Source organism: Coptis chinensis, chromosome 3 (assembly GCF_015680905.1).
Source record: "Coptis chinensis isolate HL-2020 chromosome 3, ASM1568090v1, whole genome shotgun sequence".
Taxonomy (NCBI): domain Eukaryota; kingdom Viridiplantae; phylum Streptophyta; class Magnoliopsida; order Ranunculales; family Ranunculaceae; genus Coptis; species Coptis chinensis.
In genome coordinates, this window is record NC_141458.1 from 57,407,547 (window position 1) to 57,419,760 (window position 12,214).

At 36.1% G+C, this 12,214-nt stretch overlaps 1 protein-coding gene across 1 annotated transcript; it reads right to left on the bottom strand.

Annotated features, from left to right (window-relative positions):
- Nucleotides 1-4,921: 4,921 nt before the first annotated feature.
- LOC147510144 (uncharacterized) lies at nt 4,922-5,693 on the bottom strand. The gene is made up of 2 exons (XM_086598027.1): nt 5,458-5,693; nt 4,922-5,315 (listed from the first exon to the last, which is right to left on the bottom strand). The coding sequence occupies exons 1-2, from the start codon at nt 5,691-5,693 to the stop codon at nt 4,922-4,924; spliced, it is 630 nt and encodes a 209-aa protein (XP_086454153.1).
- Between the last annotated feature and the right edge of the window lie 6,521 nt (nt 5,694-12,214).

Sequence of the window (12,214 nt, forward strand, 5' to 3'; positions counted from 1 at the left end):
TGTTTTCCTAGAGACTAGCTATGCTAAAGAAGGACGATAATTTTGATGAGATTAGGGAAGTTTTCAAAAAATTTAACTATAAACCTACCTTTCCTCGATGCCATAAAATGTCTTCCAAAACATGCTAAGTTTCTTAAAGATTTATGAACCACAAAGAGGAAAACAAACATACCTAAAGAAGCCTTCTTAACTGAACAGTTTCCCTCTTTATCTGAACATAACGGAATCGGTAAGTACAAGGACCCTAGTTGTCCTACTGTACAATGCACCTTAGGCGATACTTTCATAACAACTGCTCTTCTAGATCTAGAGGCGAGTGTTAACTTACTCCCATTTTACCTTTATAAACAACTAGGTATACACGATCTAAAACCGACTAAAATGACTTTGCAGTTAGCCGATCGTTAGATTAAATATCCCAAGGGCGTAGTTGAAAATATTCTTGTTAAAGTACAAAACTTCTATTATCCAACCGATTTTGTTATTCTAGACACAGAAATCGCCCATGACTCTGTTCCTATCATCTTAGGGCATCCTTTCTTGGCAATTGCCAATGCCCTCATTAATTGCTGCGATGGTTCGATGTCCATTTCCTTTGGAAACCCTGCTGTTGAGGTACATATTTTTAAGATGATGCAATAGACACCAGACACGACTATAGATGGCGAAATTAGTTTGATAGAGAGCCTTGCTCAAGATTATTTTAACAAAACTTTTCCAAAAAACCAGATGCATCAATTTCTTTCCTTTGGTAGTACTGAAGATTCTTACATCCAAGAAGTACATGCCCTCTTAGAATCTACTCCTATCTATGATCTAGCTCCTGAGTTTGAAGAACTCATTCCTGAACAAATTTGCGTTGTAGAGGAGGAAGACACTCCTAAATCCCTCATTCCCACTCCTCCCACCCCGAGCTTAAACCTTTTCCCGCTGAGTTAATGTATATTTATTTAGATCCGGATGGCACTCATCCGATTATCATCTCATATCAGTTATCTACTACTGAAGATGCAAATTTGATTAGGGTTATTCGTGAACATCGTTTTGCGATTGGTTGGTCTTTAGACAACATTAGGGTATTGACCTTAGCTAAATTTGGAGGATAATGCGAAAACTTCCCGTGAGCCACAACGTCATTTGAACCCTACCATGAAGGAGGTAGTTAGAGCGGAAGTTTTGAAATTACTCGATGCTGGCATTATATACCCCATTTCAGATAGTGAATGGTTGAGCCCAGTTCATGTAGTCCCTAAGAAATCAGGTGTTACAGTCATTTGCAATGCCGATAGAGAGTTAGTTTCAACCTGTATTCCTTTAATGTGGAGGATTTGTATTGATTATAGAAAGCTTAATGATATGACACATAAGGATCACTTTCATTTACCCTTTGTCTACCAAATGCTTGAATGTCTAGCCGGCTATGCTTATTATTGTTTTTTAGATGGCTACTCTGGCTATTTCCGGATTATTATTGACCCTGATGATTAAGAGATGACGACATTCACATGTCTCTTTGGTACGTATGCATATAAAAGAATGCCCTTTGGCCTTTATAATGCACCTAGTACTTTCCAGCATTGTATGCTACATAATTTTAGTGACATGGTGGAGAAATTCATGGAAGTGTTTATGGATGATTTTTCCATTCATGGTCATTCCTTTGAAGATTGTCTTTCAAATCTTACTAAAGTTTTGAAATGGTGTCAGGAAAAGAACTTAGTTTTAAATTGGGAATAATGTCATTTTATGGTCATTAAAGGCATAGTTTTAGGTCAAATTCTTTCTAAAAATGGAATAGAAGTAGATAAAGCTAAATTAGATAAGATAGTGTCTCTGCCTATACCATGGACTATACGTGACATTAAGGCCTTTCTAGGCCATGCAAGTTTCTACAGACATTTCATAAAAGATTTTTCAAAAATAGCTAAGCCTTTAACACAATTGCTTTAAAAGATGTCATTTTTTATTTTAATCATGACTGCAAACAGTCTTTTGAAACTTCAAAAGCCGCTTTAACCTTTGCACCTATCATACAACCATCAGATTGGTCAAAACCTTTTGAACTTATGTATGATGCTAGTGATTATGTCGTTGGTACTGTGCTAGGACAGAAGTTAGATAATAAGTCTACCATAATTTTTTATGCTAGTAAAATCTTAAATGATGATCAACGTAATTACACTACTACTAAAAAGGAATTTATAGTCATTGTCTATGCCTTAGATAAGTTCTGTCCCTACTTAGTTGGTTCCACGACCATCGTCTATACAGACCATGCCGCACTTAGGTACTTTTCACGAAGAAGGATGCTAAGCAGAGTTTGATCCATTGGATTCTTCTCCTAACTGAATTTACTTTAGAAATTAAGGATAAAAAAGGAGCTAAAAATGTAGTTGCAGATCACTTATCTAGGTTAACTAATGAGGATGACAGTGATTCCGAATCGATATCTGACTCTTTTCCGGATGAACATCTTTATTCAATTTTTTCTGCACCTTGGTATACAGACATTGTTAAATTTTTAGTGTCTGAGATCATTCCTGATATATGGACCAGAAATGAACGCAAGAGATTTTTGGCCAAAGTTAAATTTTACTACTGGAATGAACCCTACACTTTTAAGTATTATGTGGATCAGATAATTCGTCGTTGCATTCCCCAGTGGGAGCACAATGAAGTCTTATCCTTCTGCCATGAACAATCATGCAGGGGTCATTTTAGTGGAAAGAAAACTGCTGCCAAAGTTCTTCAATACGGTTTTTATTGGCCGACTATATTTCAAGATGCCCATGCATATTGTAAAGCATGTATTAGATGTCAACAACTTGGCCGTATTACTCAACGTAATATGATGCCTTTAAATCCCATTCTCATAGTGAAGATTTTTTTATGTATGGGGTATTGATTTCATTGGCCCATTTCCTATTTCGCATGGTTTCATTTATATTCTTATATCTATAAACTATGTTTCTAAATGGATTGAAGCCATGGCTTGTTGCAATAATGACCATAGAACTGTAGTATTGTTTATGAAGAGTATATCTTCTCATGTTTCGGTGTACCTAAGGCCATAATTAGTGATGGAGGAAAACATTTTTGCAATAGAGTTATTGAAGTTTTAGTCAAGAAATATGGAGTTACCCATAAGGTGGCGACTCTGTATCATCCTCAAACTAGTGGTCAAGTAGAGGTGTCCAATAGATAAATAAAAACAATTTTAGAAACGACAGTGAATCCTGATAGAAAAGACTGGTCTAGACGCCTAACAGATGCTTTTTGGGCATATAGAACGGCTTTTAAAACACCTATTGGTATGTCACTACCGCTTAGTTTTTGGTAAATCTTGTCACTTGCCTGTTGAGTTGGAATACCGTTCCCTGTGGGCTATTAAAAGTTTAAATTTCAACATTAATTCCACTGGTGTCAATGAACTTGAAAAAATCCGTAGCGATTCTTACGATTTAGCAAAGGATTATAAAACTAACATGAAACGTATTCATGATAACATATTTTGCGTAAAGAGTTTGACCTTGGTCAGAAAGTTTTGCTATATAACTCACGTTTGTATATTTTTCCTTGTAAATTAAAAACACGTTGGTCTGGACCTTTTCTGGTTACTAATGTCACTCCTCAAGGAGTAATTACTTTGGTAAATCCCAAAGACAACAGTACCTTTCAAGTAAATGGTCAATGCTTAAAATATTTCCACAAATTACGTTCGCCCACTGTAAAAGAAACCCTTCTACAAGACCCAATTTATGAGGACTGACCCTCTATGTTTGGTGTACTTCCTATATTAATTCCATATTTTGGGAGTACTCTGTTAAGGTAACCAGACCCTCCTTTTCGGAGTGTGTGGTTGTAAGTGTCGGATCCTTAGTGCACATTCATGTAATTCACACATTCCTTTCTTGCACTTTCGCTCGATTCTTTTTAGTAGTGTTTCTCTATGGAGTGATTTACATTTTTACTTGATTTATTCTTGTATTTTTAAAAATCAATTTCATAAAAATAACAAAAAATATAAAACCCATAAATATTAGATAGATTAGAAAGTCTAGGATATCTGACTTTAAAAGACCTTCTTTTTCACCACAACAAAAAAAATTCATCCTATTCCAAAATTTTGTTTGGAAATGGGTAATCACCCCACCTTGTTCTCTCAATTTTCTATCTTTGTTTATGCTACCATTAAGTCGTATCGATTCTTGTGACGCAATCTAGTCTTCTAGATTTTCCTTTGCCCTCATAACTTATGCCATTTACACATTTCGAGGCATTCTTCCACCATTTCATATGTCACTCACACTTAGATTTGAGTTTTTCCTAGGTCATTATATAACATTTTTCATGCTGATCATTTTCAGAGCTCATTCGCTAAAATCGAACTGCAAACGAATCAGGAATCTTAGTTTTAAGTTTACGAGGTAGCAAGATAGGATGGGTATTTCAGAAAAGATTTGGGCTTGGGCCAAAATTCATTTTTCCACCCAAGCCACGATATTTATACCCCACCGACCATCCTATTTAAAATCCAACACCGGCCCAACTTCATCATCTTCCCCAACCAAAATCAATTTAACCTAAATCGATCCTAGTGCGCACCGCGCCTGTCCAAAGCAAATTCCAAGCGTGCCCCGCGCCTCGATCAAAACAAACCTTCACCAATTTTTTATAGCACCTTCCCACAATCATCCCCTAATTAAACCCCTACCGTATTCAAAATCCAACCATATAATGGCCCGACAAGCAACAATCATGCCGGAATTCGCATTTAACGCGGATCTTTTCCAGCCATTCTATGGTACGTAGGTGGATGCTAGAGGGTGGGATAGAATGTGGTACTCTACTTTTTTTTTGCATACAAGTAAGGAAATTTTATTAAAAAGAATGTCAGAGACAAAACATGATACACTTTCGCTCATTTAAATCTATAGAAAGTCTTGAAAGGGCTTTCTATCATAGTTACATAATCTAGTCTACTAGTGCTCCAAATCGAAGTTCCCTGCAATAGTGTGGATCCCTTTCTAGCTGCTACCTTCGAACTGAAATTGCATTCTCTCCAAGTATGGGTTAGTTTCCAATGCTGTAGAAGTGTAATCGCTTGCTTCCATCTTGCTCTAAACACCCATGGTACAACATTGCTATTGAAGGCTTTAACAGCAGCTTCTGAGTAGGCCTCAATCCAAATGCTATTCCAATTCATTTCCCTAGCTTTCTCAACTGCCAATACTATGGCAATGCATTCTGCCTCAAAATTGTTAACATGGCCTAGTCCTGCTGCAAGAACGCCCACTATTGCTAAGTCTTTGTTTCTGCAAACAATCCCAGCCCCCTCTACTTGGAATTCCTTGGGCTAAACCATCCGTGTTGCACTTTATGACTTTCCCTTGAGGAGCCACCCAATGTACCTCTTGTATTGTTTGAGTTGGAGCACTCTTCGCTTGTACAACGAACCTTTTTAGAATTCGAAACTCTGTCATGTCATTTCGCTTCCTTCCATGCGAGAGCGAACCCGAGACTTTCACACCCCTTAGAATATCTCGCTTCATGTTGCCCATGTGAATGGGGATGTCCTCGAAATGCTCTTTGTTTCTAATATTCCATACTTGAACCATGATGTGTACTGTAGCTGAATTCCACAGATCTTGAATAATGGGGCTGCTGTTTTCTGTCGCATTCAGCAGGGCCATGAAATTAAACTCTGAAAGGGTTAATTCGAACATATATGTTGCCCAAGCCCAAACTTATCGAACTTTGGTGCAATCCCATAGAAGGTGTTGTACTGATTCTTCTTCTTGATGACAGAAATGGCATCTAGAAGCCAGCTTTACCCCAACCTTTTTCACGCGATCATCAGTTGGCACGGCCTTTTGTATGAGCTTCCAAGCTATGCAAATAGTTCTAGGGTGTATGTAGGCTGTCCAGATCTTCCGATTCCATAGTATTTTATTCTTTTTTCTCCTAATTGTTTCATAAGCTGACTATACTGAGAAGAGCCCATCAGACTCTGGCTTCCAAATTCTAACATCTTCTTCCCCATTAGGTTGTAGGATGTTAGTCAAATCAATTCCCAGATGACCAAATACTTCGGAGATAGCAGCATGAGGATTTGGTGTTGTGTTTTTATCAGAATATGAGGATACTCCCTTCAGGGAGGATGTTTGTGGATTTAGACGGAGTTCAGTAGGATGTGACGCATGATTTGCTCGCATCCATCACTCGGATACCCGCTAAATAGGTCACCCAGACCTTACAGAGATCCCAGTTTGATGGCGTGCATCAGTTGATGCTGGAGATGCTGCTTGAGGGTCGTTACAATGATCGTTCTCACTGTGACAGGTAGTAGTCACTTCGGATTAACCAGCTGGTTGTGACACAGTGGCTAGGAAAAAACCTCTAGCATTTGAAAGCCGAGTGACATCAGCTTGTCGTTCCTGCACGTCCTTTAGGTTTTGCAGAACAAGAAGTATGATTTTTGCCTCATTGATTTCTGCGTGAAGAGCTTATGGATGTAGGCCTGAGCACTACACCTTTATCTATTTTAGTTACTAAGATTATGTTATCTTGGGGTTGCGTGCCTGAGTCACCTAGGACTCATATTAAGCTTCACTCAATCACAAAGGCATATAGTGACTGTGTTCAAAAGCATTTAACATTGCTTGAAGAGAGAGTTGATGGAATAGATCAGGATGAGGAGGAGGATAAATATCCTGTTTGTTTTGCTGAGAATGCTATGAATTGTGATACTTCTGATTATGCTCGCTTTGCACTACTCCATAGCGGGATGCGTACGCTTTATGATCATCAGCGAACCCTATCTACGCTCTGTGAATCGATACAGAGGCGTCAGGGTTCCATTCAACGTGATCACCGCAGCTTAGAGCATAACATTCGAACCATAGCTGACAACCACGTTGACATGCTTAATTATATAGAGAATATGGAAGAGGCGTAGACAACTTTTCAGGCTGAGGTCTTGAGATGTTTGCCTCAGCCAGGAGGTTCACCTTCTTCTTTTGACTCTCGACGTGAGCGTCGTCATCATCGTCCTGCTGATGGTTCTGGACCATCTTCTTCCCATGGATAGCTTATTTCTTTTTGATTTGTTGTGATGAAGTTGATTTAGAGTTATTTTTGTTTTGTAATAACTATTTAATTTCTGTACTTGTTTTAATTTCCATAATTTAGTTTAATTATTTGTTTATTGCATTCTGTAGTTAAGTAGTTAGTATTTATTTGTTTATGTGAGTATTTATCTATGCACGTATTGTTAAATTTAATACATGATTAATCACATATTCTTTACCATATAGTTTTTTTGTTAAAATTCAGCATGCTTAGGTAATTTAACTGATCAATGTCATGAACCCCCTCTCTCAAATTGTTTGGGGGTGATATATTTTAATATATGTGAACGTATGAAATTGCATGCCTTAATCATATTCTTATAAGTTTTGGGCCAAAATATAACAATTAAATTAAGATTAAAAAATTAAATTAAGCTAATTAACCTAGGGTGCGTGCGTGCTTAGAATTTAGGTATATTGAGCGCGATGTGCGCTTAAGATGTGGAAGGCGGGTTGTGCTCAGTGAAGGCAATTTGAGGGTGCGTGCGCTCAGGAGTTAAAACTAGGGTTTCAAATTTTTAGGGTCAGGTCACGGGAGGGTAGGGAGTTGGTTGAACAACTCGTATGCTATCAAATAGTAGCAGAAAAATTGTGAAAAAATACGAATAGTGTTTTCAGTGTTGTTTTTGTGAATAGTGAAAACAGTTTTTGCTAATCTAAACACGCTATACGTAACAAAGCAAGATGGCCAGCGGCGCCATTTGACAACTAATATTTGATAATGTAAAAACAATGTTTAAAATAGTACTAAATCATGCATATATATAATAATATTCTCTAAACATCATAGAATAAAGAGGAGTAATCGTGTTCTCCACTCTTGCTTGCACGTTCTTGTAACGAATCTAGACTAGCTAACTATTGAACTAATGAGAGAGTAATATGTGATGTGAAAATAGTAAATAAGATGTTAAAACAGTAGATATAATGGTGATAAAAGGGAATAGAGAAGATTCAATCCACCACGCAATTCGATTTGGTTAATTATCAAATTGCCTATTGATCCCTAGTGAACACCAAGTCCTCTTGGATCAAGGCTTCATTAGCATGAGAGTTTAGCTCCACCACAAATCTCTTTGATGGTGGCTCTAAACTCTAGTTCAACTCTTATGATCTTTATCTCTAAACAATCATAAGAATCAAACTTAAAACGCTAATACAAATCAACAACCATACTAATTACCATTTTTTTTTTATCGGTAAAAAATGTGTGGGCAAGCCTATTTTTAAAAAGATCAGTAACTCAATTGTGTGTAGTGGGTTTGAACCCCAAACCTCTGGTATCATCACCCAAAGGTTTTACCAACTAAGCTAGAAGGCACTTACACTAATTACCAATCATCCTCACATGGCTTCATAAACCTCCTCTAATGGAGGTTTAACTTTGTATCATAGGAATCATTTTAACTAAAGATTGAATAGAATACATAATTTAAAGAACAATAATTGAAAGTAAACTAAAGCTTTTATTGATGGGGAATAATGGACGTTATAATTAAACTAAATTATTCTAACCCTAAAACTAAACTAAACTACCCTACACTAAAGAAAGGGGTGTTAGAAGAAGAGTATTAAGTTTAGCCTTAACCCTCTTTATATAGAAGAGGTTTAGGGTTATATTTTCGTGCATGGGCCAAAAAGGAGGACTTTGGGCATCTAATGTGAGCCCTAAGTCCATTAGGTTAAGTCTAAAGAGGCCACAACTGCTAGAAATTACTTCACTACCCTTTTCATCCACTTTTACATCTCTGATTGGGGCAAGACTAGATCCATTAGAAAGCTTATTCCAAGCCGGTAATTTTGGCATAAAGTAGGCCCAATTCCAAGGCCTGAGTCGAAATATACGCCAATTTAAAGTTCTATTGACTTTTATATTTTTTTTCTATCCAAATTGACTTTGACTTCCCAGCTTTGACTGGGCTTGAAAAATGCTTTTCTTCATGATTCTTGGGCTTTAAATGTAGAACTTCCTTAGCAATCATCTTGACTCGTTTTCCATGCAAAAATGGCATCTTTAAGTACATAATCACCTTCAAGACCTGAAATATACAAAAATGTAAACAATACTAATTCTTATTTATTATAAACATAATTGGCCTAAATAGAATACTATTAAGGGTTTTAAACTACACTTTTGGGTGCTTATCATTTTCATCCGAAGAAAATAAAATAAAATAAAATAAAAATAAAAATAAAAATAAAACAAAAACAAAAACTCCAAAAATAGAATAAAATGAGTAAAAAAGCCAAAATAAAAAGGCTGAGGATGGAAACTAAGTATAGAAGCAAAGTAAGGACAAGGTTTTCCCTAGTTTTTTCAGACTTGTTTATTTGAATATCCATTCCATTTCTTCCTAAACCATCACCTCAGCCCCGTATCACCTAATAAAGACATCTAGCTCAATTAGGATTAACTTGGTGTGATAGTAAGTGGTAGATGTGATTGATCGACCTCGACTCCTTTGGACGTTATTGAGATTGTGAGGAAATGTGTGCCCACTACACACTAGAGTGAGCTAACTTGAGTGGAAAAATGAAAGTATTTTTTTCTTGACAAATTGTGAGGACCTACTTAAGGACGTTATTCCAAAAGTTTCATAAACGGACCTGCCATTGCATTTCATAACATAGTTCATAGCATGCATGTGTATCTTTAGATGATTTGATTATGATGCATTATTAGCTTAGGTTTCAAAAGTATTGTTCTTATTATATTGTTATTGAGATGTATAGATATCTGAAATTAATTAGGAAATTTTATTTTTTATCTCTTAGTTGTTGTAGAATAAATGAAATTTGTGAGTATCTTCTCTGAAAAACTCTCACGAGGCTATAACTCGTCCACTAGGGAATTCCTAGTGGTTTAAGGCCTTATTGCATATGGTCAATGTAATCGCACTCTGCAAAACGAGATTAGTTAGGACCACATTTTTGGCCACTTATCCATTTTTATTTCTCATCTTTGATTGAGGACAAGCAAAATGATAAGCACCCAAAAGTGTATTTGAAACCCCTTAATAGTATTCTACTTGCGCCAATTATGTTTATAATAAATGAGAGTTAGTACTGTTTACGTGTTTTTATGTATTTCAGGACTTGAAATTTTTTAGGTGACTAAAAGCACCACTTTTGAATGGAAAAAGAGTCAAGATGATTGTTGAGGAAGTTTTACGTTTAAAGCCCAAGAATCATGGAGAAAAACCTTTTTCAAGCCCAGTCAAAGCTAGAATGTCTTCGTGCCTTGGAATTGGGCCTACTTTATGTCAAAACGACCGGCTCGAAATCATCTTTCTAATACATCTAGTCTTGCCCCAATCAAAACTATAAAAGTGGACAAAAAGGGGATAGAAGTAATTTCCAGCAACTATGGCCTCTCTAGACTTGACCTAATTGACTTTGGGCTCACATTAGAAGCCCAAAGACCCCCTTTTTGGCCCATGCACGAAAATATAACCCTAACCCTCTCATATATAAAGAGGGTTAAGGCTAAACTTAAGTTATCCTCTTCTTTTCTCAACCCTTTAGTTAATAATTAGTTTAGTTTAGTTTTAATTAGGTTTACTTTTATTTAGTTTAGAATAATGTTAGTTTGTAGCCACCATTAATTCCCATCAATAAAAAGCTTTATTTTTCAATTCAATTGTCTTTTCAATTATGTCTTCTTATTATTGCTTTAGTGTAATGTTTCCTATGACATAAAGCTAAACCTCCATTAGATGAGGTTTATGAAGCCATGTGAGGATGAGTAGCTATTAGTTTTTATTGTTTTGCATAAAAGAACTTCAAGTTCTTCGTTATGAGTAACTAGAGATAGAGCTCATAATGGAGAACTAGAGTATAGAGCCACCATCAAAGAGATTTGTGGTGGAGCTACACTCTCATGCTAGTAAAACCTCGATCTGAGAGGACTTGGTCTTCACTAGGGATTAACACAAGCGATTCGATACTAACTAATAGTCAGTCAAATCGCATGGCGGGTTAAACCCCTTCTAATATTTTCTCTTGTCATTTAAATTCACTATTTTCACCCTCAAATCTACTGTTTTGACTCTCACTAGTAAAGTATATTTCTAATCTAAACTTCCATCCAAGTAGTGTACGACTAGAGTGGTACAAATACTACTACTCCCTTTATTCTATGATGTTGAGAGTATTATTTATAGATTGATTATAATGATTTTAGCATGTTAAACAACTTGTTTCCACATTTAAGTTATTTATCATATCAAGTACCATAAACTTCCAATTTTTTACGATTTGGTATTTTTAGACGATTTGGTACTTTTATCTAACCAAAATGCCCCTACCTATTTTTTTTTTATTATCATTTGTAATTAAGTGTATCTTCTTCATCTACCTTTGCCACCACCAACCAAAACCTTTTTTTATCTAAAAGAAGGTAGAGTGGTGGATGAAGAAGATATATAATCACCATCGGATTCACAAATGCATTATATTAGGACGAGTTAGATGACTATAATAACTTAAATGATGAAGTAGTAAAGACATAAGGACATTTTGGTAAAATAAATGTATGAAGTACCAAATTGTAAAAAATCAGAAGGGGTTTTAGGTTTTAGTCCTACTTATAATAGCGATATTAGGCTTTGATACATTTATACTTGAAAATTAGACTTTAGTCCAACTTTTGCCTTGTATTTTGCTTAATACCTAGAATACCCTTACACGTGCGTCTCACATATTTGATGAATTTTATGACCAAAGCCTAATATCGCTATTATAAATAGGACCAAAGCCTAAATACCCCTAATTTCAGACAGACAAAAGGAATTAATTATGATTCTTCCCTTTCGATTGCCCTTTTCTTGCATGAGAATTTATCAGTAGCGATATTAGGCTCTCAAGTGTAATATTTGTTGGAGTTCGTTTGGAGCAAGAGTTTGGGTCATGTGAGTTGCTTATCATTTTCCGAAACAAAGGAATACTTGGCCAAAATTCTTATATGGCTGTGGTTGATGCTTACAATTTCTTATTTCTTTTTGTTTTGTAGGGAGGATTGGGCATGTCTACATAATCTCTGCCTTTGTTGGTAGTTTGACGGCTGCACTTTTTATCAAGAACAA